Below are 27,451 nucleotides of genomic sequence, written 5' to 3'. Positions count from 1 at the left end.
TCTAGCTTTCAGGAAGAACTTAGTTTGGTAATGCCCTATAACTTTCACCTCCCTTGGTGCGGTGGTGGTTGCTCACCAGGTTGTGTAACCACCCTAGCTCCATCTTGGGACAAAAGCATCTAGTCTAAGATAATGGTTTAGAAATCAGCTTAAAATTAAAGGTCGAAAGGTTGGCTTTCTACTCTTCTTTCTTTGCCCTCTTGGGGGGGGGGGGTGCAGTAGTCAGGGCTGTAATGAGCTTGACCTGACTTTGGTTATCTTAGTGTTGTTAGGTTAATGTGTGAAGAATAGGCTAAACTGTTTGCTGAATGTGTAAGCAAAGGATAAAATGAGCTGTAACGAGAGGGGGACCCAATGTAGTACTATCTGGCCAGTCAAAGGACCCAACAAAGCACTAGTGGTAGTATCTCTATGGGTGTGTGGTGCCTTGGCCAATCTACTAGGGGAGGATAGATAGAATGTATGTAAACCTGTTCTTAGATACTGTAATTAAACATTCTTGGGTATATATAGTAGGTTCTTTGACCGATTTCCATTTTACTCGTTGGGGGTCAAACTTAATTCCTGTGACATATCCATGCTCAGACCCTTACAGAGTTAGCAGTAGTCATTACCTTTGCTCTTATACAGGACTAGGTGCTCTGACATTTCCTTGGCAATTTAGCCAATCTGATTTTGGTTGATGGGAACTGACTCCCTCCTAAGGATGAGTCTCTTTATTAAAGGACGATGATTTGTATTCGTGTAAGAACAAATCAAATTTTCATGAAAGTAATTTTTATTTTTCCAAACTTACAAACCTAAGCTGACTGACAGAGGGGTTTGGGCTTTCCAGGCACCCACTGGTAGTTATCACTTCTTTATGTTTTATTGATCGTTCCAGCTTCGGTGAAGTCATACTTCTATTAAAGGAATAATGTTTATATAGGTAGGAAAAATACAAAATACTTTAAAAACATTAAATTTGCATAGTGATAATTGGAAATGCTTTTGAAGTTTTTTTCATTAAGGTTAGTAATAGGATTTAAAAAGTCAAAATTTTCAACTGGATAGATTCGTTATGCTGTTTGTAGATTTTAGATGAGGCCTCTCCAAAAAAGAATAATTTTACTAATAGTCACAAAGTTGCAGGCTAAATAACTGAGTGTTTAAATTTAGTTTGCTGATGCTTCAGTCACTAAAAATGTTTATGGCTTCTGCATCCTCTTAACAAAGTGCCCTGAATTCTTTTGTTTAATGCTGAAGTAGTAAGTAGTACAGTAAGCATTTTGTTATTGTGTAAAATATATTTTTACCTATAAACCAAAGATTAGTTGCTTTGATATACAATAAGTAGGTTTATTTTGTATATTTAGACTACTAGCTATTTTCTATGACAAACTATGATGGAAAATCACTAGATAAACCTCTAAATGGTATTCTGTATTCATACTGTGACAGAGAATTTGTATTTTCTGTTTGTTCAGTGTGCTCTCTTGTATACTGTACTTTCTCTTATTTGTCAAGCCTTGATTTTGTTTTCATAAGATTGTATAAGTGGTATTGGTTACATAGTTCTTAAATAGTAGGCTTATGAAAATCAAATTGCTGTACAGTAAATCTGTGTTTGAGTGATTTTGTCCCAGAATTCGTTTGCTATAGATGGTTTCAGATTTGGTAGCTTAAAATCCATATTATAGGAATGAAAAGTTATTTTACAGCCTTGAATGTTAGATGAAATCTTCACATTGCTTATTATTCATTGGTAATGTTTTTAAGGTAATAATGGTACCCATAATTTCCTCAGTACAGTTTTAGTAAATATTTATTTTGTATGAGTAGTGTTTGTGGAGTTTCACTAGACTAAACTGGTAAGGAAACTGCTGTTTGATGATACATATAAATCTGACATTATATTTCTACAACAGACGTTTACTTCTAACTTGCACACTTTATTGACCATTACTTTTAGTTGGTGTCAACACCTGTCTTTTTACTTTTCTTATTCATTACAAACTCGATAATTAGGTTTTTATTCTTCTGTGCAATGAATCCAACTCACAACAGCTTGTACTATGTTTAACAACCCTTTGCTCTATTGTGGGAATTTATCCTGTGTAGTCATTTACTTATGCAAAGTGGGACATAAAAATGCATATAGGTAACTGGAATAGTAGAGCCATGTCTGAAAACTATTTGCACTAAACTTGAAATTGCCATTATGGTTCTTTATATCGCTTTTTGCTGATGGTTTTAAAACCTCTGTTTGTTAACATAATTTTCAGAGGTAGTTATTGCTATTACCTTGTAACTTTTTTCTTTTGGGTAGATCCTTGATTGGGCCCAGTCCATTCTCTCTTTATTAAGGTCAGATTTTTTTCTGGTATTGCTATCCTTTAGAGTCCCTTAATCTTATTTTTTGGACTTTAGTGTTATCGGTGAGAGATTGGAGGTGATGAAGTGTCATCTCTTGAGGGATAAGAGTTTAACTAGTGTGTTGTTTTTTTTTCTCTTTTTCTTTTTTTGATGGGGTTATCTAGAATCATGTCTATCCAACATGTTTTAGACTTTGCCAATGTTAAAGGTTTGTTTATCAGCCAATTATATGCTGTGAAAAGTCCATTCGCACTACCTAGATGTAATTAGAGATGGCCCGTTCAAACTGGCTTATCCCATTCTATGTTACCTTCTACCCACTTTTTACTGTTAAATTAGAGAGCTTAGGTCCATATTTGTCAGTGCTGCTTGTATTTTTTTCTCCTTACAACATCCGTTTTCTATCCATGTAGTTTCAAGTGTGGGATTTTGAAAGGAACTATCTGAAATATCTTTAATTTGCACTTGCTCCATTGTTTTAGTTAATTGATGCCCAGCTTCCCACAGCCTTGTCAGGCCTCCTCATGGGTTTCTTTAGAATGCCTCCTTGGGGTTGAAGCTTAGCCCTGATGTTTTTCATTGCCCTATTGGGTAAAATATCACTTATAATTGTTCTTCCTGGGCGATGATCAGACTTATCAAGTATTCTTTGGAATAGGCAATCCAATCTTTGATCAATTGTTCAGTGTGTTTAGTCAGTGCTAGTATATTCAGGAATTTTGTCCATCTCTTATATCTTCATGGAGTATTGCATTTTTCCCATTTTGCCGTAGGTTTTATCTCAAACCTAGGGTAATGCTTTGATGGAAAATATGCCATGGTTCATGTGGATACTTGCTGTTGATGCATATATGTAGATTTTCAACTATTTGTATAACTGTTTTGAAGTACATGTGCTGTATATTTGTGTTGAAGTACATGTACTGTACTTATGTTAGTGTTGAAATATGTGTATATCTGTTGGTGTCGAAGTACATGTACTATATTTTTTATACTGAAGTACATGTACTTATGTTGGTGTTGAGGTATGTGTACATCTGTTTGTGTTTGAAGTACCATTTTTACTTATGTTGAAGTATGTATAGATCTGTCAGTGTTTTAGTATTCTTATAATTTTTATTGTTGAAGTGTGTATAAATCTGTTATTTTTGTGTGTGAACAGTTGTTATGGTTGAGGTATGTGTAAATCTGTTAATTGTTGAATTGTGTGTATCTGTTGTTGAAGTGTGTGTATATATGATATTGTTGGAGTATGTATATCCATTATTGTTAAAGTATGCACAGATCTGTTATTGTTAAATTGTGTGCATTGCTTTGGTCTCATTGGGGAAGAGGATCAAATTGCAAAGTTACTGGTGCACTGTGTACCTGCTATGATTCCAGACATATGCTATTACATATTGGGCTTCTTTTTAGTGGTCTTTGTTAGCAGATGAAGCGTAGGCATGTCACATTTGTAGGGCATGTTTTAATTGCACAATATGATTGTGTTTTACATTTATATCAACAATTCTTTAAGTGGGAAAATGTAGATGTGCACTATGTGATGGTTTTTAACATAGATATTGTCAATTCTTCAAGTGGGAATATGTTGGTGTCATGCTACCTTCATGATATTTGCCTAAATAATGTCATTCATATTCTATATTTTATTTGTTGGAAGTTATCCTTTTGTCCTTTGATTAATTTTCTTGATAATCATGACAGCTATGTGCTTGGTGCCCATATTATTATTATTGATTGCTAAGCTACAACCCTAGTTGGAAAAGCAGAATGCTATAAGCACAGGGGCTCCAACAAGGAAAATAGCCCAGCGATGAAAGGAAACAAGAAAAAATATATTTTAAGAACAGTAACTTTAAAATAAATAACTCATTTAAATTATAAAAAACTTAACAAAAGGAAAAGAGATAAGATAGAATAATGTGCCCGAGAGTACCCTCAAGCAAGAGAACTCTAACCCAAGACAGTGGAAGACCATGGTACAGAGGCTATGGAACTACTCAAGACAAGAGGACAATGGTTTGATTTTGGAGTTTCCTTCTCCTAAAAGAGTTGCTTACCATTGCTAAAGAGTTTCTTCTGCTCTTACCAAGAGAAAATAGGCCACTGAACAATTAGAATGCAGTAACCCATTGAGTGAAAAGAATTGTTTGGTAATCTAAGTGTTCTCATGTGTACGAGGACAGATGAGAACATGTAAAGAATAGGCCAGACTATTCGGTGTATGTGTAGGCGAAAGGAAAGTGAACCGTAGCCAGAGAGAATGATCCAATGTAGTACTGCCTGGCCAGTCAAAGGACCCCATAACTCTCTAGCGGTAGTATCTTAACGGATGGGTGGTGCCTGGCCAACCTACTACCTACATTGGGTTGATATAAACACACCATGCAGTACACTAGGGGCACTATTAATAGATCTTTTTAGTGGTCTTTCTGTCCCTAGTTGTATCCCCTTTTTATTCTTCTATGTTATCTCCAAACTCTCTTCTTTTCTTCCATTTTGCTGTTCATCCTCATTTTCTTCAGTGCAACTGGTGGATTTTACTCTGTTGGATGTGCACATTGAGTGACCTTTGATTTCCTGATGCAATATAAATGAGTCAAATTGGTAAATCCATAAAATCCAATAAAAGCGTAGCTGGTTAGGCGGATTTGCTTCCACACCATATATTAAATCTGTCGTCAATCATAATTTATGCTATATGTGGTTATTTGGATTGTAATGAATGTTTTTATAAGAACAAATTTTCTCATGAACGTAATGATCCCATTTAATGACCTCACTGGTCCCAGTGCCTGGCCTATGGCTTAAATTGTATAATCTCATTCAGTCTAACTCATATTAGTTCCCACCTTGTTTCTTTACACTTTTAAGGTAGTTGGTTGGCCAAAGCACCAGCCACCCATTGGGATACTACTGCCAGAGAGTTATGGAGTCATTTGACTGGCTAGATAGTACTATATTTGATTCTTCTCTTTAGTTATGGTTCATTTTCTCTTTGCCTACACATACACCAAATAGTGTGACCTATTCTGTACATAGATTCTCTGTCTTCATACTCTGACAACACTGAGATTACCAAACAATTCTTCACCTAAGGGGTTTCTGCACTATTATTGTTCAGTGACCACTTTCCTCTAGGTAAGGGTAGAAAAGAGACTTTAGCTATGGTAAGCAGCTCATCTAGGAGGACACTCCAAAATCAAACCATTGTTCTCTAGTCTTTGGTAGTGCCATAGCCTTTGTACCATTGTCTTCCACTGTCTTGGGGTTAGAGTTCTCTTGCTTGAGGGTACACTCGGGCACACTGTTCTATCTTATTTCTCTTCCTCTTATTTTGTTTAAGTTGTCATAGTTTATTTATTTTAATGTTATTGTTCTTAGAATATTCTATTTTTCCTAGTTTCCTTTCCTCGCTGGGCTTTTTCCCTGTTGGGGAAATTATCCTGAAAATTAGCGTTTTTCAAATTCTATCTCCTCCCTTGATAATTATTACTAAGATCTGGGATTACTACCCTATATAGACCTGATATAGATCCTAATAATATGAAGTTTTTTTTTTCTAAAAGTAATTTTTCTGCCAGATATGAATTTTTTTCATTATGGTAAAAAAATAAACCCTAAAAATCAGGGGAAAAATTAACAAATATAAATAAAAAATGGAAAAAAAGACTTCATTTCATTGTTTTGTAATGTATTTCTAAGTTATATACCAAATTTCAATGCTATATCTTTAAAACTAAGGGAGACTATTGAATTTGAAGGTCAATAAGTATAGTTTAGAGATACGGGTGTTCAAAGTTGTTCTTTGTAGTTTTACAAAGACAATATTAATAAGTCATGATTATTATGACGGGTATTAATAAAGGAAAACAAAGTGAATTATCATAATGTAATCATAAATGAAGACCCTTTTGCTCAATATCTTGCTTCTACACACACACACACACATCCGAAATTGAGAAAAACAAACATATAAATGAGTTAATGTCGGAGGGCGTACAGTCTTCATTTGTATTTTTTCAAAGACTATACAGTATTGATAAATCCTGATTATTATGAATTTTATGTTCATTTCTGGATATTGATAAATCGAAAAAAAAGTTTTTTATCGCAACTCATAAACGAAGATCCTATTCACTTCTTCTTCTTCTTCTTCTGTTAGGAAGATATTGAAATTGTCTTTTCCTTTTTGAAATGATCAAATTCTTACCGAAAACCAGAAACGCAAACGTGAAAATGAGTGAATGTCAGAGGTTAAGCTCAGGTATATAGTCTCTATGAGGTTTGTGGTAGGACTTAAGGGCGAAGTAGTAAATCGTTTGTGACTCGTGGAAGCTCTTCAGATGTCGTTGTTCACAATTTCTTTTACATTATAATGTAATAATTATCAAAATTTATGATAACAGAAGAAATACTGCATTTTATTGTAGGGAACAATGTTTATGGTTTATTGAGTTACTTTTACTAATTACCCTGTAACTATGAAAGTTAGAGGAATTTTGACAAGGTGTGCCCTAAACGCATTCTCCATTGCCTTACGAAGCTCAGTGAATTTTTTTTAGGATTTTGTTTTTCATCCTATACCCCCATATATTGGCATCCCGGCCGGCCCTCTTAATAGCTTCAGAAATTTATTTTGAAACGGCTTAATCCCTTTGCAAAATTTTGAATATCAATCTTATCTCCTGAGATTTCCAAGTAATTCATTGCTCAAGGGGTTAACTACTGTAATGTAATTGTTCTGTGGCTACTTTCCTTTTGGTAAGGGTAGAAGAGACTTTAGCAATGGTAGGCAGCTCTTCTAGGAGAAGGACACTCCAATATCAAACCATTGTTCACTGGTCTTGGATAGTACCATATTCTCTGTACCATGGCTTTCCACTGTCTTGGATTAGTTTTCTTGTTGGGGGGTACACTCGGTCATGCTATCTTATTTCTCTTCCTCTAGTTTTTTTTTTTTAAGTTTTTATATTTTATATGTGAAGGATCTAATTTAATGTTGTTAATATTCTTGAAATATTTTATTTTGTTTTTTCTTCTCTTGTAGTTTACTTATTTCCTTTCCTCATTGGGCCATTTTTCTTATTGGAGCCCTTGGGCTTATAGAATCTTGCTTTTTCAACTATGGTATAGCCTAGCTTGTAATGATGATAATGATATTCAGATCAGTGTTTGATTTACTAAATAGAGAGTGTGGCAACAGCTCCAGAAGACTTTATCCTTATCCTTTATCTATATCCTTATTCATTTTTTATGAATCATTTTACTGCTAAGGTACTCTGCATACTTTTTTAATGTCACCAGTGTAGGGGAAGCTTTATTCTTGATAGCTGAGTTATTCATCTGGAATTATTCTTATACTAGTTTTCTAGTGACCTAATTTATAGTTTCTTAAAATGAACAGTTAAAGTTAAGGTTTGTCCTGTTTCTCACATCTTGATAATATTGTAGTCAACGAATCTGAGGCTATAGCAGTTTTCTCCCTCAAAAATGTGTTGATTGTTGCAAGACTAATAGTAATGTGTGAAGTGAATGCAAGACTTGCTTGAGGATGACTTTCTCTTTCAAATCTATTTTAAAGAGATATAGTTTTTCACAGAAATGGCAGGTGAAGGCTCTTGTAAGATTTTTACCTGTATCCAACCAAAAAGATTTGTTTTGAAATTTAAAATACATCAAAATTTTAGGTGGAAAATTTCCTTAAGCCATTGCCATTTGAAACATTTTTGTTAATTAATAATTTTTTGGGGGGGATAAGAATAGTCCTGGCATTCCTTGTGTAACTTTTTGAAAAAGGGTAATTTAGCTTGCTGTTTTGCTTAGTTACATTTTTATTGAAAACTATTGATGACTTTCACTATTAAAGCATATTGAAATGTTTAGTTGATCTATGAGAAAGGTTTAAGAAAAGAGGATCAAATAATTGTATTGGTAGCTTTGAATAATTAACTAAAGATTGTTACCATAGTTAAATAATGAGGTGATTTGATTTACTAGAAAGATTAAATGGAACAATGAGAGTTTTATTCCCATGCTACTTTCTAAACATTGATAAAAATACAAACATGACTTATATACCAAGAACAATAACTTACTTAATAAAGGTGGATTGGTGGTGTTATCATCATTATTACTAACCAAGTTACATCTCTCGTTGGAAAAGCAGACTGGTACAAGTACAAGGTCTCCAACAGCATCCCAGGGAGGAAATGAAATGGCAAATAAACTATATATAAAAAGTAATGAATAAAGAATACAACAAACAATATTATTATTAGGCAAGCTACAACCCTGGTGGAAAAAGCAGAATCCTACAAGTTGACAAGCTCCAACAGGGAAAGTAGCCCAGTGTGGAAAGGAAATAAAAGAGTAGGAAGTAAACTATGTATAAATGATTAATATAGAATATAAAGTATTTCAAGATCAGTAACATTATAAAAGATCAATCATATATTAACAATAAAATGGTAATTATGTCAACCAGCTCAACAGAAAAGCACTTACGAAATTTTTGAACATATGAAGTGCACTTATTCAACTGCCTGATTAGGGAGATCATTCTACAATTTGATCACAGGAACAATTACTTCTAGAATATGGGGTTGTATTTTGGTTATGATGTAGGCCGGCTGTCAAGTATTAATTGCACACCTATTACTCTGTACAGGATGGTACAATCTGGTAAGATCTTTAGTGTAATGCATGATCTGAATCGTGAAAAATCATGTGTATAAAGAACTAACTGATTGACAGTCTCGGAATTTAACATTGAGGTCAGGATTAAGAAATTTAATAGACTGCAAGTTTCTATTCAATAATAATAAAAAAAAAGTAGAAAGAATGAATTAAAAAGTTTCCTAAGGATACACTGAGTACATAAATTCAGTAAGAACTTTTCCTTTTTTCTAATTTTACTTTTTATATTTTTTCAAACCTTGAAATTATGTGAAGGGAAAGGGAGGGGAGTCAGGAGACTTGTTACAACAACTGATACAAGCCCAGATGTTGGAAGATCAGTTGGTTTGCTTGCACACTGAAACGGTAGTCGTAAATGTGTTTGTTGGAAAGAGCTTACTTTCTTTGATTGGAAATTTTAAACCAAGCATACGGTACACTTGAATAACAAAACATTAACAATAGTAGTATTGCCGTTAGAGTGCATGTCCATAAATTTTTTAACTGGCAATTGCTGACAATTTCTAGATAACATTTAATGAATAGAAAAAGATTGGCTAGTGGGTGTCTGTGAATTGGGCTTGCTGGTGTATTGGGTGTGCTGGTCAAAAGGACTTTTACACTATTGTGAAAAGTAACGTGCCGAGAATACTATCTTTAGGAACACCAAATTTTACATTCCTGAACGTCTCCTATTAATCATGATTAACATGGTCAAAGGTAGTACATAATAAAGGTCAATCATATGAACTTAATGACCACAATGAGGCTATTTGGATAGAATTGGAAATTGTAAGAAGAGCATCACATGCTCCAATGCCTTTGTGGAAGTCAAACTGCAAATTAGGGCAAAAGATACCTATTTTGACATTTTTGTCAAAAGACACTTAAGAAACTTTAAATAATATGATAGTTATGGAAATTGGGCTGTGATTAGCAGGGCTAGAACTACCATAAACACATGTACCTAATGAAGTAACATTACCAATTCTCCAACAAGTGCAAAAAGAACCTCTTCTTACAAACTTACTATAAAAAAAAATGAAAAATACCATATGGGCCTACACATCCTTAGGCATCACGGTCCAGCAAGAATGTTTTGTTTTCGTGGGCCAAAAGGCTTAAACAAGTAATTTTCAATATTAATCTTACCCGATGATCATGTAGCTGTCAACTCCGTTGCCCGACAGAAATCTAAGGTCGGGATACGCCAGCGATCGCTATACAGGTGGGGGTGTACACAACAGCGCCATCTGTGAGCAGGTACTCAAGTACTTCTTGTCAACAAGAACTCAATTTTTCCTCTGTCGTGCCACCGGCAAGACCTACTTGGATACGCTGTTGATTCTGGAGTTGTTTTTCACGATTTTGGTGATGTATTCACTCTAGATTTTAGCCTTCGCTATTCAGGAAGCTTTATCATTAGCTTAGCAAGCTTTTGGAATTAATTTGGATTAATTGTTAACGAACTTTGCTAGATTTTGGAATCCCCCCTTGACTATTTCTTCAATTCAAGATGTCTGACCAGTCTCAAGTCCCTAAGTACAGGCAGTGTAGTGTTAGGGCTTGTACTAGGCGTCTTCCGAAGGCCTCCATAGATCCTCACACCGTTTGTTCCAATTGTAGGGGTAAATCCTGTCAATTGGAAGATCGATGTGAGGAATGCGTTGGGCTTTCGGAATTCGATTTTAACGAATTCCTTAAAAATGCACGTAGGCTAGAGAAGGATAGAATCAGGAGGAGTTCTTCTCGTTCTGTGGATTTTTCCTCTCCCCATGCCCCTCAACCTTTTCCTTCCCCTGTAGTGGTGACTCCCGACCCTGCTACTAGTGCTCAGCCATCCATGGCGGATATGATGCGTGCCATTCAGGCTCTCGGTGACAGAGTGGAGTCATTGGCTAATGACCGTAATCAGCTTTTGGCAGATGTCAAAGAGCTGAAAGCGAAAAGTGCATTGGGAAGTGTTGTCAGTGCTAGTGAAGTGAAAAGTGTCAGTGTTGCGCATGAGGGTACATCTGTGCGTGCCAGTCGTCCTCCCAGTCCGGGACCTCTTGCAAGCTCCCAAGCCCAGGGGAGAAGCAATGTCGAAGGACCAAAGGGTTCGGCAGGCCTTGATCAGCGTACGGATGTACCCTCAGTGGTTGCGGACGTATCTGTCAGAGATCGTCCCATCCACAAACAGACGAATGAGCCCTATCATTCCTCGTCTGTGGAAGAAGTTTCCAGGAGGAAACGATGGACCAAGGTTTCACGACCTCTCAAGCGTAAGGTCCCTTCCGAGCGAGTCCAACGGCCCAGGTGTAGCCACTGGGTCAGTTCGGACTCGCCGCAGTCTTCCGATGACTGCACACCTCCCAAGAGAGGTAGAGTGGTTCCACAACAGGCTACTGCTCCGTCTGTTGCTGCTCCAACCACGGTAGACCCTAAGTGGTCCATGCTGCAGACTATGCAGTCTCAGCTTGCTGCGTTCATGCTAGAGTATCATGCTGAGAAGGTTGACACTGCACCTGTTAACCTACAACCCGCCGCGGTTGTGCGCTCAGCAGATACTGCGGCTGCCTGCTCCCACACTCCACCTGTGAGAGCTCCACCACCGATGCGCAGTCCACCCTGCCAGACGCATGTTCTTGCTGCACCATCCGTTGACATGCGTGAGCTACCGCATCAGCAGTGGGAAGGTGCTGTAGAGCTGCCGGGTTCTGACACTATGCGGCATGCTCCGCAACCCATGCGGCATGCTCCGCATCCCATACGGCATGCTCCGCAACCCACGGCAACCCCTTCCACGCACCAGCACTCTGCTTTTGTTGTTGCCAGCTCGCAGACTGAACAGCAGCGGCATGATGTTGGATCCGCAGCAGCTACGCATGCACCCGTGCTGCCGGATTCAGCCGTTCAGCTTTCTGCTCCGCCTTTGCCACTTCCTACTCAGCTTTCGGATGATGGAGTATCGGATGACGAAGCTGCACATTTGGATGAACCGCACTCCGACTTTGAAGGGCCCAAGTCTACGCCTCCCTCCTTAGACTTTCGTAAAGTCCTTGCCTTGTTCAGGGACTTGTATCCAGAACAGTTTGTGTCTGCAACCCCTCGCTCTCCTCCCTCCGAGTTTGCTCTGGGCATGCAGTCTGCTGCTCCTGCCTTCACCAAGCTTGTTCTCGCACGCTCATCCAAGAGAGCTTTGAGGGTTATGGGAGAGTGGTTGCAGTCCAAGAAGCAACTGGGAAAGACTGCTTTCATCTTTCCGCCTACCAAGCTTGCTTCCAAGTCGAGCGTCTGGTATGCCACGGGAGAGGAACCCGGCTTAGGAGTTCCTGCCTCTGCCCAGGGCGACTTCTCAAGTCTGGTTGACTCTCCCCGCAGGCTGGCTATGAGACGATCGAAGATCTGCTGGTCCTTTTCTGACATGGATCATCTGTTGAAGGGAGTCTTTCGTGCTTTTGAGATCTTCAACTTCCTCGATTGGTGTTTGGGAGCGTTAAGCAGGAAGACTTCCCCTTCGGATAAGGACTCTGCCATGCTGATCATGTCTAGCATGGACAAAGCCATTCGGGATGGGTCTGGTGAACTTGCGGCTTCGTACGTGTCGGGAGTGCTCAAGAAGAGAGAACATCTTTGCTCCTTCTTGTCGTCTGGTATCACCCCTTGCCAGAAGTCGGAGTTGTTGTTTGCCCCTCTCTCCAAGTGTCTGTTTCCGGAGGAGCTGATCAAGGGGATGGCTGCCTCGCTTATCCAGAAGGATACCCATGATCTGATGGCATCTTCCGCACGTAAGGCTAAAACCTTACCTTCCGTGCCTAGACCTTTCCGGCCTGCAGCAGTAGACACACCTGCAACTAGGTTCATCCCGCCCTTTCGTGGCAGAACCTCCAGCAGAGGAGGTACCCGTGCCGACAGTCACCGTGGCAAATCCAAGAAGGGTTCCAAGTCCGCAAAAGGCAGGATCTGACTGCCTTCCTCTCCAGACAGCAGTGGGAGCCAGACTCAAGACCTTCTGGCAAGCTTGGGAGAGCAGAGGTGCAGACGCTCAGTCTGTGAAGTGGCTAAAGGAGGGGTACAGAATTCCGTTCTGCCGCAATCCCCCTCTAGCTACATCTCCCATCAACCTCTCTCCCAACTACAAGGAGAAGGACAAGAGGCTAGCGTTGCAACAAGAGGTGTCGCTCTTGCTACAAAAGGGAGCGGTAGTCATAGTCCGGGACCATCAATCCCCGGGCTTCTACAACCGTCTCTTCCTGGTAGCGAAGAAGACAGGAGGTTGGAGACCGGTGCTGGACGTCAGTGCTCTCAATGCTTTTGTCACCAAGCAGACGTTCACGATGGAGACGACGAAGTCGGTCCTAGCAGCGGTCAGGAAGGAGGACTGGATGGTCTCGTTAGACCTGAAAGACGCGTACTTTCACGTCCCCATCCATCCAGACTCCCAACCTTTCCTAAGGTTCGTCTTTGGAAAGGTTGTGTACCAGTTCCAAGCCCTGTGCTTTGGCCTAAGCACGGCACCTCTTGTGTTTACCAGACTGATGAGGAATATTGCCAAATTCCTTCACTTGGCAGACATCAGAGCCTCCCTCTATTTGGACGACTGGCTTTTAAGAGCTCCGTCAAGTCGTCGCTGTCTGGAGAATCTCAGATGGACTATGGATCTGACCAAGGAATTGGGCCTCCTGGTCAATATAGAGAAGTCCCAGCTTGTCCCATCCCAGACCATTGTCTATCTAGGTATGGAGATTCAGAGTCGAGCTTTTCGGGCTTTTCCGTCAGCCCCAAGGATCAATCAAGCCCTAGAATGCATCCAGAGCATGCTCAGAAGGAACCGATGTTCAGTCAGGCAGTGGATGAGTCTAACAGGGACACTTTCATCGCTGGCCCAGTTCATCGAGTTAGGGAGACTCCACCTCCGCCCCCTTCAGTATCATCTAGCTGCTCACTGGAGAAAGGACATGACGCTAGAGGCGGTCTCAGTGCCTGTTTCCGAAGAGATGAGGTCTACACTGACGTGGTGGAAGAACAGCATTCTTCTCAAGGAAGGTCTACCATTGGCTGTTCAGACCCCCGACCACCGTCTCTTCTCGGACGCATCGGACACGGGCTGGGGTGCGACACTGGACGGACAGGAATGCTCGGGCACGTGGAATCAGGAGCAAAGGACACTTCACATCAATTGCAAGGAGTTGTTGGCAGTTCATCTGGCCTTGATAAACTTCAAGTCCCTCCAGCTAAACAAGGTGGTGGAGGTGAACTCCGACAACACCACAGCCTTGCCTTACATCTCCAAGCAAGGAGGGACTCATTCGAGGAAGTTGTTCGAGATCGCAAGGGACCTCCTCATTTGGTCAAAAGATCGAAAGCTTTCGCTGGTAACGAGGTTCATTCAAGGCGACATGAATGTCATGGCAGATCGCCTCAGCCGGAAGGGTCAGGTCATCCCCACAGAGTGGACCCTTCACAAGAATGTTTGCAGCAGACTATGGGCCCTGTGGGGGCAGCCCACCATAGATCTATTCGCTACCTCGATGACCAAGAGGCTCCCGATGTATTGTTCTCCGATTCCAGACCCAGCAGCAGTTCACGTGGATGCCTTTCTACTGGATTGGTCCCATCTAGACCTGTATGCGTTCCCTCCGTTCAAGATTGTCAACAGGGTACTTCAGAAGTTCGCCTCTCACGAAGGGACACGGTTGACGTTGGTTGCTCCCCTCTGGCCCGCGAGAGAATGGTTCACCGAGGTACTGCAATGGCTAGTGGACGTTCCCAGGACTCTTCCTCTAAGAGTGGACCTTCTGCGTCGACCTCACGTAAAGAAGGTACACCCAAGCCTCCACGCTCTTCGTCTGACTGCCTTCAGACTATCGAAAGACTCTCAAGAGCTAGAGGCTTTTCGAAGGAGGCAGCCAGAGCGATTGCCAGAGCAAGGAGGACATCCACTCTCAGAGTCTATCAGTCTAAATGGGAAATCTCCCGAAGCTGGTGCAAGGCGAATGCAGTTTCCTCAACCAGTACCTCTGTAACACAGATAGCTGACTTCCTGTTACATCTAAGGAATGTAAGATCCCTATCAGCTCCTACGATCAAGGGTTACAGGAGTATGCTGGCAGCGGTCTTCCGCCACAGAGGCTTGGATCTTTCCACCAACAAAGATCTACAGGACCTCCTTAGGTCTTTTGAGACCTCAAAGGAACGTCGGTTGTCCACACCAGGCTGGAACCTAGACGTGGTTTTAAGGTTCCTAATGTCATCAAGATTCGAACCGCTTCAATCAGCCTCTTTTAAGGATCTCACATTAAAGACTCTTTTCCTCGTTTGCTTAGCAACAGCTAAAAGAGTCAGTGAGATCCACGCCTTCAGCAGGAACATAGGTTTTACATCTGAAACGGCTACATGTTCCTTGCAGCTCGGTTTTTTGGCTAAAACGAGCTTCCTTCCCGTCCTTGGCCCAAGTTGTTCGAGATCCCAAGCCTGTCCAACTTGGTGGGGAACGAACTAGAGAGAGTACTTTGCCCAGTAAGAGCTCTTAAGTACTATTTAAGACGGACAAAGCCATTACGAGGACAATCAGAAGCTTTATGGTGTTCTATCAAGAAGCCTGCTCTACCGATGTCTAAGAACGCAGTTTCTTACTACATCAGGCTTCTGATTAGAGAGGCACATTCTCATCTGAAGGAAGAAGACCTTGCTTTGCTGAAGGTAAGGACGCATGAAGTAAGAGCTATCGCTACTTCAGTGGCCTTCAAACAGAACCGTTCTCTGCAGAGTGTTATGGATGCAACCTATTGGAGAAGCAAGTCAGTGTTCGCATCATTCTATCTCAAAGATGTCCAGTCTCTTTACAAGAACTGCTACACCCTGGGACCATTCGTAGCAGCGAGTGCAGTAGTAGGTGAGGGCTCAGCCACTACATTCCCATAATCCCATAACCTTTTTTAATCTTTCTCTTGAAATACTTTTTATTGTTGTTTTTTGGGTTGTACGGAAGGCTAAGAAGCCTTCCGCATCCTGGTTGATTTGGCGGGTGGTCAAATTCTTTCTTGAGAAGCGCCTAGGTTAGAGGTTGTGATGAGGTCCTTTAGTATGGGTTGCAGCCCTTCATACTTCAACACCTAGGAGTCGTTCATCATCCTAAGAGGACCGCTAGGCTCAGTAAGGAAGACGTACTTAAAAAAGGCAGAGTAATGGTTCAAGTCGACTTCCTTACCAGGTACTTATTTATTTTATGTTTGTTATTTTGAATAACTGCTAAAATGAAATACGGGATACTTAGCTTCTAATGTTAACATGTATGCTGGTCTCCACCCACCACCCTGGGTGTGAATCAGCTACATGATCATCGGGTAAGATTAATATTGAAAAATGTTATTTTTATTAGTAAAATAAATTTTTGAATATACTTACCCGATGATCATGAATTTAAGGACCCGCCCTTCCTCCCCATAGAGAACCAGTGGACCGAGGAGAAAATTGAGTTCTTGTTGACAAGAAGTACTTGAGTACCTGCTCACAGATGGCGCTGTTGTGTACACCCCCACCTGTATAGCGATCGCTGGCGTATCCCGACCTTAGATTTCTGTCGGGCAACGGAGTTGACAGCTACATGATCATCGGGTAAGTATATTCAAAAATTTATTTTACTAATGAAAATAACATTTTAGCCTCACAAAAACATTGAGGAAGATCTATTTACTTATGGCTCTGCTAACTGTTGAACACACGAATATTTTCCTTTGGACAATGTGTTTTAAGAGTTACTATTGCATGCATGCGAGACTAATAAATAGTAAGTACATCAGTGTGGTTTACCATGCTGGTTTTAAACTATGCGTGTAAGGTATTATTGCAGATTTTGAGCGATGAGATTTTTATTTGGGGTATAATGCTTGATTTGTAAGGTAAATGTCTTCTGCCTACATAACTTCTTGTTTTGATGTAATGGTGTTTATATTGCTAGGTCCATGATCATTATTTTGTGTAGTGTACTGTATACAGTACAGTACATATTTATTCCTTAGATAATCTTATTTTTGTTACAGGGCAAAACATCACAAGCTTTTGTACAATATAGCATAAAATCCTGAAAATCAAATGATAGATCTTAAGTTTGATATGAATATTTATGATTTTTCTATACAGTATACATATGGTCTCCTTTTATCTTATTTATGGTTTGACACTATCATAAATACATACCATATACAGAAAATCCTTGACTTACAATGCTGTTTGCAAGTATAATTGTTAAATTTGTCCCAAGGGGTAAGCTTCACCAAACAAACTTGCCTACAATTTTCAGCTGCAAAAGTCAACAAATAGTCCCGTTTCATATTGCAAATGTCATCTTGTATGCTGCGTTAAATTATGAAATAGTTTTAATTGAGTTTTTCATTATGAACCTTTGATAAAGTATCTGAGACATGATTTCAGTTAGATGTGCTTGTGTTTCCAAATGTTTGTAAAGTGAATATTTGTATGTTGAGGACCTTCCGTATCCATCCATAAGGAGAGAGGACACTAGTAGAGAATGGTGTTAAAGGTGTATGAGCAGTTTTTAATGCAAAGTTCGATTCATGGAATGTTGATTTACTTTTAAAGTGTGTAATAAGGATGTTTTTCTGTTGACTAGACTGACATAAGTTTCTCTTCTTCTGATGACATATATTTCTTGATGTTATATATTCATTATTTGTTGCTTCTTGTTTAGTTTATTTTTTTCCTTGCCTCACTATGCTATTTTTTCCTGTTGGAGCCTTCGGCTTATAGCATCTTGCTTTTCCTACCAGGGTTGCGACTTAGCTAGTAATATTAATAATAATTATAATAATGATATTATTATTGCTGTAAGGTTAACGTTTGAAATGATATTACTTATCAATTCTTATCTAGTAGAGAGTACTGTAGCTGTTACTTTTGAATTGAACAAAATACTCATTTAGGTAGTTTATTTTAAAATTTTGTTCCACAAAATTACAGTTTATTACAAATTTTGTCATACCTAATTTTCAGTCTTAAGTGCCTTTAAACACAAGGATTATTAGTTTTTTTTTTTTTTTTTTTTTACATAGAATTACCAGGTACTGTAACTAAAATGTAACAAGTTTCCCAAATTTTATGTAAAAAGCAGCTATCCTCTTGAATTGTAACTGGCAGGTGTGTTAACACTGATGATTCCCTAACCTTTACTTCGGCAGTTTTGAGAAATCATAATTTTCCTTCTATTTGAATTACAGTATACAGTTCTGTTTTGTATTTTTTCTGGTATTTTTACTGTTTACAGACATTGATCCTGGTTGAAAAGCACATCTCAGTAGTTCCCTGAGAGTCAAGGAGGCAATAATATCCAATCTCCTTTGTCTTGCTCTTCAGTCATTTAAATTCTAATTGTCTTGCTCTCCAGTCATTTTAATTTTAATTTGTAAGGCAACTGCTGGTATTTCCCATAGTAGTTCTTTGGTGTTGAATTGCCTCCCTGATCTGTATGGTAAATGTCATCAATTAGGCATTGGCCATCAAAGGCAAAATCATATCAAGATTTGTGCTACAAAAGCAAGATCTAATCCCAAGCGGCCATAGTCAGGTGGGTGCAGCTTCTGTAGTGAGCCTATTAGTAATATGCCTGACCCACAAACTTTAAATATTTGATTCAATACATCTGGCATCTCCATACTTGAGATAGTATAGTTATTTATGCCATTGTAAAGTTTTCCTTTAGTAGATGCTTTGGAGGGTCAGGGACTTTAGCCATACCGGTTGATGCTGATTTCTCCACTGTCACCACACTAGAACTGGTTTATTAGCTACCTTCTGACCATGGTAACCCTATAAGCATCCAGGGAGCTTGCTCCTCCCTGTCTGGAGGTTATAGGGTGAGACATTTCACGGCTATCTTGATTTTTCTAGAGAAAGCCGTTTATTTATTATTGTGTGATCAAAGACTGTAAGGATTTTGAAAAGCTTTCATTATTTTCAAGGGTGATCCTGCCTTGAAGTGGAACAATGAAGTCATGGTACTTGGTAATATTTTTTCTTTTACAAGTTTAAAACCCATATGTATTACACAACACAAGGGTATGAAATTCTGCTCATTGGGACTATTAACTTGTATTGAGACAAATTTTACTAGTAGAGAAAAATCCAAGGTATTCCTTTTTTTTAAATATCCTTTTGTTTTGTGCATCATCATATTTCAAAACTTTTTCATATGTTTAAGGTTGTAGTAGGCTATTGGAAATGTCCCTTCTCACAATTTGTTGGTGAGGAGTTCAAACTCAAGCTTGCTAGTTTGTAGTAGTTTCTGCAACCTCAGCATCCTTATGAGCTAGGGACGGGTGGGGCTGGGATTAGGGAGCATATAGGTTACCTGCCAAGTCATCAGCCCTAGTTGCATAGCCCTCCTTGGTTTTAGCTGGAGGGAAAGGGATCTTTGGCACTAATATGTATATATATGGTCAGACTAGAGCATTATCCTATCCCTTTCCTCTGCTATCTAGGAGCGACCTTTAAACTGAATGTGGGTTTATGATGGAATGCATTCAACTTTTTATAAAACTATATTTAAACTCAACCTTGAATATTAAGGGGTTTCAACATTGCATTTATTCATTTTTATGCTTTGTCCACAAAATATTAAAATACATGTCAGGGGACATTTGAACTGCAAATGTGGGCTCTTTTTATTAAGTAATTTTATTTTTTCATCAAGAAGAAAGTTGAGTTTAACTTTCTGGTTTAATTGCTTTAAAAATACTGATGGAAGTTTCTATTGTTACTATTTTTTTTCTCTTTCAGTTGCCCCAACATGGCGATGCTTAATTCTGCACTGGGGTCAGATTTAGCTTGTGAAGATTCTAATGTAGAAGAAAGGGTAAATGATCTACCAGTTCACGAGGAGTTAGAAGTGAATGAAGAGGATTCAGTCAGTGAAACTACTGTTGACCCTGTTAATGATGAATCCCTAACTTTATGTCCGTCAGTGGAAGAATCTGAAACTCATGAGTGTTGCAACATCTTGCCAAGTGAAGTTTATGAAAATGGAGTAGAAAATGGAGAAGAGGCAAGTGAATACTTAGGACAGCAATGTACAAGTAATGTGGAAAGTGATGATGAGGAATTGGAAAAAGGTATTTGTAAAAAAGAGTTGAAGGATCCAACAAATATTAACAGAGCTCCCAATGGCTCTCGGTTCAGGGACCTTGCAGAACAGTCTATAGAAGGTTCAACTGACACATTGGTAGCAGAAATGGGTGTAATTGCGAGTGAAGAAAAAGTTCCTAGAGAAAAACACAATGAAATGACGCCGTTACTGAATGGTCGTTCAGGTGACGAGAGTCCAAAGTCATTATTGAATGGAAAGTGCTGTCCTTTCTTAAATGGTATAGCCGAAGATAGTGAAGCGTGTACTGTAAATAATAGAAAGAATTTAAAGAAAGGTGCAGTTGCAACCACTTCCACAGAAAATGGCCAAGAAGAAAGAGAGAAACAGTCAGTGTCTCACATGGGAGCCGTGGTCTCCTCTGGGTGTAGCGTCTGTATTCGTAGCAAGAAGTTGTTAGATGATACTAGTAATGGGGATACATGGCGTAGTGCAGGACTAATGCAAGAGGGTGGGGTTGCTACAAAAGGCATCACTACTGGACCAGGAAGTCGCGTGTCTCTTTATTCTACACCAATGCATTCCCGTACTCCTTCTTCATGTATCCCTTCGACACCATGTGAAGACAGGTAGGTCCCAAATAATTTTTTTTTGTTCTATTTTGTACACTTTTTTTTTTTTTTTTTTCTATGTTGGGTTTTTAAACATAAATAATATATTTTTCCCCTAAAAACTTAAAACCTCCAGAATATTTCAAATGCTTTAATTCAGGAAGTAAACCTAGTAGGAAAATTATAGTTTTTTCTAGATTCTTTAATATCATAAAATGAGAGAGTTAGTTTTGTATCTATAAAGAAATTTCTAGAAAGTCAAGATTATAGTGGTAGACAAATAAATAAGCAAGTTGAAGACTCATCAAATTTTGTTCTTTAATTAAGACAACTGATGAAGCATTGAGTGTATGCCTTTAACCAAGGGCAAACAACCTAAACTATAAAATCCTAACAATAATTTTTTTTTTTTTTTTATATTTACAACTTCATCTCGCACTGATAGAAAACTTATATATTTAGACAATCTTGTTCATTCCAGTTGACTTTCTTTCATGCAACTTTTCCCAAAAGCATTTGTTGTAGCTTAAAGAATAATTCTCTTATTTAATCTACCCTTAGTAATGGAGTACAACATCAGTATGTTCGTTTGACATGGAGAGTCAGGTTAGGTGGGACACCTTAGTTTTGTACGTATACCCTTGATATCCCTACAACTCTGATGTCATCGGCATCGGTCTTTATAGAAAAGGGTATTACACATGTGGGGTTCCATTATTGAAATTAGCTTATGTAAATTGATAATTTTTTTTTTACATCTTAACAACAATGATTTTCCTGAGATATATGAAAGAAATCCTATTGAAAATAGCAAGATCGTTTATATAAACATACCTTTAAATTCATATCAATGCTTGGTGAAATTACAAATATTTCAGTTTTAATATTCTTCAACTATATATCAATGGAAATTAGATTTATCTTAAATTTGAATTCTTATAGGCAATTTTGGAATTTATAAAATGTTGCAAATTGCATGAATAAAATTAATGATTTTTATTTGTAAAGTGGATTCAGGATTCTGTTTTTATTTTCCGAAATTTAGATAGGGTCTTAAAATGCCGTAATAATGCTTATCGGAACTCTTTGAAAACCAAAGTAAATCTTGAACAGTAATGCAATGGGAAATGATAAATGTAGTGAAGTAATGAACTTACTTTTATCTGAAATGTGATTTTGCCATGGCATTTAGCTGCTCTTAATATTCAGATTTGGAGTCGAGTGTCGGGGGAGCAGCTATGCTACAGTAGATGGTCTGCATAATGTTAGTGATGAAGTAATGAAAAGATTACATCAGATATTTCAGCAACATCAGGTAAGCTGTTGTCTACTGGAATTTTATATAAAATGTATAATGAGATACTGATTTATTTTAATAGTCCCTGTTAACTTTCTACTTTTACTGAGGATTGGGGTGTTTTATTAATTGATTTTTTAGACATTCAATGTCTGATAATGTTCAAGATTTTAATATTTCAGAGCAAATTTTTTTGGGGAGGGTCATATCTTTGTCACCGTTTCTTCCAGGAAAATATTTGCTTGTCCTTTAGTATTAAGTTTGTGTGACATGGTTAAAACAAGTCTTAAAATTTCAAAAGGAGAATGGCTGACTTGACCATAAACTGCTTGATCCAATAGGCTGTATGCACATTATAATAAGTATTTGTTCCAACACGAAGTACTTACCTCGAACTACTTTCTTAGGAGTATCTGGGATCTCCTTCCCATCCGACTAGAGTTTTGTGTAGTTTACCCTAAACCCATTTTCTATGAGGGGTAACCTCAGGCGAAGTGATACGCGCCCTGAGGCTAACTCCGGGTCCGAGAGCATGCTTGCTCAGGTCTCGACCTCCAGTAAGTTCTCTGGTCGCGATATCAAAGAAAGTAAAATCCCCCTTGTTTGTAGTCCTTTCCCTTTCCTGTCTCCTTTCTTTATTATTTAGGAATAGAAGTTTTCTTTCTTCTATTTTCTCTCATCTGGAGAATTTTTACAAGTCCTGTTGTTGTGTATTTTATATACTGTATGGTTAAAGTGAGCCAGCAGTATGCCAGCGTTGTGTTCGATTGCTGCATGCCAAGAACAGGTTGTAGTATCCTATCCATGCCGCCTTACTTTTGGGCACTTGGCCCATACTTTAGCATTAAAAACACTTATTTGTTCCAACATGGAGTACTTACCTCGAACTACTTTCTTAGGAGGAGTATCTGGGATCTCCTCCCAACCGACCAGAATTTTGTGTAGTTTACCCTACTCCCGTTCTCTATGCGGGGTAACCTCTGGCGGAGTGATACGAGCCATGAGGCGACCCGGGGTCAGAGAGCATGATTGCTCAGGTCTCGATCTCCAGTAAGCTTTCTGGTCGTGTCGCGTTAACACCTCGACACGCTCTCCTTATCCAGTGCAACCCTTTGTGTCTCACGCGGTCCCCACGTGGTCCCATTGTGCTCTTTCCTTACCATTTCCTACCCTTTCCCTCTGTGTTCCTGTGTCTCGCGGTGCCTTACTAGTGTGTGATGGAGCATCCTCGTAGTTGTCCCGGGCCTATGGCCGGAAAATCGTGTGGCGCTTTTCTGTCGAAGCCTGAAGTCGACCCGCACTCCTTGTGTTCGTCATGTAGGGGCAGCGTGTGTTCCCCTACGGCCACGTGTCCGGAGTGCGAGTCCTGGAACGAGGTGCAGTTGGTGCGATATGGCACCAAGAAGAAGAAGGCATCGAAGAGGTCACCTAGGAAGCCGAGCGTCTCCTCGCCACTTACTTCCCCCGGTGCTTCGTCGGATAGGGTTTATCAGCCGCCTTCCCCTACCCAGAGTAGGGGACGAGCTAAGTCAGTTGCGGGGAAGAGACCTATTGCTATTCCCCAGGAGTCTGAGATACCTAAAAGTGGGGATGTTTAGTCGGTCCAGGCAAGTGGGGGCCTGAGGGAGGGACGAGAGTGTGTTCGGAGGACGGAGTCCTGGTGCCAGCAGGGCCCGTCTCTTCCGACGATCCTATGTGGGGGAAGGCTGCTGCAGCCTCTTCCCCCCACTTCATGGGCCTGTATTTCAGGTACGTCTACAGCCGGGGGAGACGCCGAGAAAGAGGACTCGCCGCCGTCGGATCCCCTCACGTGGGCGCCGCCAAGGGCGCCCTTCAGATCGCCCATGAGGCAGGAGGAAGAGTTTGAGGCCTGGTTCCCCAGCAAGAAGTTGCCTCGCTCTCCCCCAGCGTCTTCAGCAACGCTCCCGCCCATCTTCATGGAGCCCTCGTCGCCTACGGATCATCACGTGGAACCACCAGCGACGCGGGATCACTCGGAACCTTCGCTGCGGTCCTACAGGTCGTCGGGCTCCTCGTTCGAGGCTTACTCTTACTCCTCGGAGGAAGGAGCCCCGAGGGACCAAAGGAGAAGACGAGATAGGTCCCGCAGGAGGCGGTCCCGTTCCCGCTCAAGATCTCAACACGCCAGGAGGCACGCCAGATCCCCCAGGAGGAATGGGTGCGTGTCTCCATACCGCGCAGCCAACTCCTGGGATCTTCAGCAGTTCCGGGTACCTCTGGCTGGCTCCCAAGGGCTCGTTCTCCCACAACGAAGTACGTTTCCTGCAGTAGGGCTGGGCGTCGAAGAGAGTCCCCACTTCAGGCCCCAGGAGACAGGCATAAGTCCGTGAAGGTTCCGGCTCCATCCGCCCAGCGGAGAGAGTCGCCCCTTCGGCCTGGCAGCCGTATCCCAGCCTCCAAGTCTTCGATGAGCCGGCAGGAACGCGAGAGACATTCAGCAGACGTGAGGAAGCCCGTATTAGCCTGGTCCTCCGTGGGGAGAGACAAGCCCAGGACGGAGGCCTCCGTCCCAGCGGCGAAGCCTGACCTCCATCCAGAACCGCCGAGGGTATGCCGCGACAAGAAGATGCCTCCTCTTCAAGCGGCACCCTCTGTCGGGGTGCCCCTTTTCAGGCAGAGGAACATTCGACGGAGGTCCTAGGAGACGGCGCGGAGGGCTCAGCGGCCGAGGTCTCGGCATACAGGAAGGTGATAGCTCTCATTAGACGGCACCATAGACTGGACGAGCCGAAGCCCGCTACAGACGAAGACTAGCTCTTGGGCCTCAGCAGGTTGGTTGATACCCCCGTGTAGCAGAGGCTGCTTCCCCTGGCGAGGGACGTTAGACTGGGCATGGCTAATATTGACAGGATAGTGGCCAGCCATGCGGATGCCCCCAAGAGTCAGAGTGCCTCCAAGCTCCTCCAGGGCCTCAAGACCCAGAAGAGGTTCTACCTCCCTGAAGGGTGCCGTGCCGGTCCCTGTACTGTGGAACTTGCAGTCACCATCCTAGGTCAGGGGGCTGCAGAAGAGAGAGCTACCGCCGCCCCAGTTTGCTTCTCCCCGTCGGAAACCTTCATGATGGAGGATTTGGCCATGGATCTGGTCTACGTCTCGTCGTGGCTAGATTGGTGGGCCTGCACCCTGGTGGGTTTTCAGGCCTCGCACGACCTCTCGGTTCCGGAGAACCAAACATTACTGAAGGAGCTGATTAGCTCAGGAGGTAAGGCCCTCAAATTCCTGTCCTACCAGTCCCTCTCACAGGCGGCCAATTAGGTCCTTCGCAAGAGGGACACGGTCCTTAGCAAATTGGTCAGGAGGCTCCCGGACAGGGAAGCGAGGGCCCTTAGGAACTTACCCCTGTGGGGTGAGTCAGTGTTCCCTCTGCAGGCAGTGGAGGAGACGGTAGAGAGGGTCAGGAAGCTCAAGGATGCGGGAGAACCCAGACCCCCTCCAACAAGAAGACCTGCCCATAGAAGACCATCCTCCGACATCTCTCTCCCTCCCCGCGCTTCACCTAGCCAACCCAGAAGGGACCCCTTGACTACGGCCTGGCCCCAGCCTTCGCAGCCCACCCGTCGAGGAGCTCCGACTTCGCAGTCAGCCTTCAGGCCTTCCTATTCGGGCTCCAGGAGAGAGCGTTCAGGCCGCGCCTCTCGAAGGAGGTAGGAAGAGAGGCCCCTTACTCCTGCCGACGCCTCAAACAATCTTGGCAAGTATGGCGGGACCACGGAGCGGATCCGTGGACCGTAGCTGTACTAAAGGAGGGGTACAGGCTGCCCTTCCTAGGGGAACCCCCACCTCTGATCCCAGATCAACAGGCGCAGTGGTTGGCACCCAAGGACCCCTTGAGAGTAGCAGCGTTGCAGGAAGAAGTCTCGGCAATGCTGGCGAAGGGTGCAGTGGAACCAGTCAAGAACCCAGGTCTGGGGTTCTACAGCAGACTCTTCCTGGTGGAGAAAGCGGCCGGGGCCTGGAGACCGGTCATAGACCTCTCAGCCCTCAACAAGTTTGTGTGCAAGACTGACTTCAAGATGGACACCCCGAAGTCGGTCCTAGCGGCCTTGAGGGACGAGGACTTCATGATGTCCATAGACCTCAAGGACGCCTACTTCCAGGTCCCTGTCCATCCCTCCAGCAGGGAGTTCCTAAGAGTGAAATGGGATACTCAAACGTTCCAGTTCAAAACCCTCTGCTTCGGACTGTCGACAGCTCCTCAGGTCTTCACGAGGATCTTCGCAACAGTTTCAGCCTGGGCACACGAACAGGGCATCCGCCTGATTCGGTACCTAGACGACTGGTTGTTGCTTTCAGCCTCAGAGGAAGTACTGAGGGAGCAAGGGGCGAAGCTCCTGCAGTTCTACAACGTCTTGGGTATCATCATCAACCTGCAAAAGTCCCAGCTGATACCCTCCACCAGGATGACCTACCTCGGAATGGTCCTAGACTCCCGGTTGGCGAAAGCCTTCCCTTCCGCGGATAGACTGGACAACCTGGAACAGATCCTCCGGCCCTTCCTGTCGGGCCAGCCCAGGAGAGCCAAGGACTGGCAGAGACTGATAAGCCACCTCGTGTCGTTGGAGAAGTTAGTCCCCCAGGGGAGGCTCAAACTCGGGGAGTGCAGTGGAACCTGAAGGAGCTCTGGAGCCAGGGGGACTCCCCGCACAAGATAGTCCCGGTGTCCCCGGAGACAAAGGAAGTCCTGGAGTGGTGGTACGTCAGATCGAACACCCTCAAAGGAATGCCCTTCCAAGCCGACCCTCCGGAGATGCTTCTGTTCACGAACGCATCCAAGGAGGGTTGGGGTGCCCATCTCCTTGACAAGACAGCAAAAGAAAAATGGGAAGGCGAGGAGATGAGCCTGCACATAAACGTGCTAGAGATGAGGGCAGTACAAAGGGCGTGCCTAGAGTTAGTCCAACTGCTGATGTGTGACAACTCCACGGTGGTGGCCTACGTGAAAAAGCAAGGAGGACTAAAGTCGAAGGAACTGTGCAGTCTCACGATGGAGTTCTTAGAATGGGCCGAAGTAGAGCAAATCAAAATCTCAGCCAGGTTCATTCCGGGGAAGAGAAACGTCCTGGCCGACGGCCTCAGAAGGATGGGTCAAGTGGTAGGGTCCGAGTGGTCCCTGCACCCAGAAGTGGCCAAGTCCCTCATTCTGAAGTGGGGCTCGCCGGTGATAGACCTTTTCGCCACGAGACTGAACGCACAGCTCCCCGTGTTTTGTTCTCCTGTGCCAGATCCAGCAGCAGCCTTTGAGGACGCCTTCCAGCACCCTTTGGACAACCTCGATGTTTACGCCTTCCTTCCCTTCGGGATGCTCAGACAGGTCCTCAACAGAGTAAGATGGGCGGACAACCTGTGGATGACTTTGGTAGTGGCCTGGTGGCCGGAGAGAGAGTGGTTCGCTGATCTAAAGGAACT

At 42.1% G+C, this 27,451-nt stretch overlaps 1 protein-coding gene across 11 annotated transcripts in view; it reads left to right on the top strand.

Annotated features, from left to right (window-relative positions):
- Positions 1 to 27,451, top strand: part of LOC137655760 (myotubularin-related protein 3) — a 201,373-nt gene that overhangs the window by 121,504 nt on the left and 52,418 nt on the right. For all 11 annotated transcript variants that reach the window (XR_011046861.1, XM_068389938.1, XM_068389866.1 and 8 more), the window contains 2 exons: positions 19,813 to 20,745; positions 21,937 to 22,042. Coding sequence is in view for 10 of the 11 variants with exons in the window: in XM_068389938.1 (XP_068246039.1) it covers positions 19,813 to 20,745; positions 21,937 to 22,042 (1,039 nt within the window). In the remaining variant the exon portion in view is untranslated. The remainder of the gene's footprint in view (positions 1 to 19,812; positions 20,746 to 21,936; positions 22,043 to 27,451) is intronic.

Source organism: Palaemon carinicauda, chromosome 1, assembly GCF_036898095.1.
Source record: "Palaemon carinicauda isolate YSFRI2023 chromosome 1, ASM3689809v2, whole genome shotgun sequence".
Taxonomy (NCBI): Eukaryota; Metazoa; Arthropoda; class Malacostraca; order Decapoda; family Palaemonidae; genus Palaemon; species Palaemon carinicauda.
The sequence above is the reverse complement of the archived record's forward strand: the minus strand, read 5'-3'. Positions and strand labels throughout refer to the sequence as shown.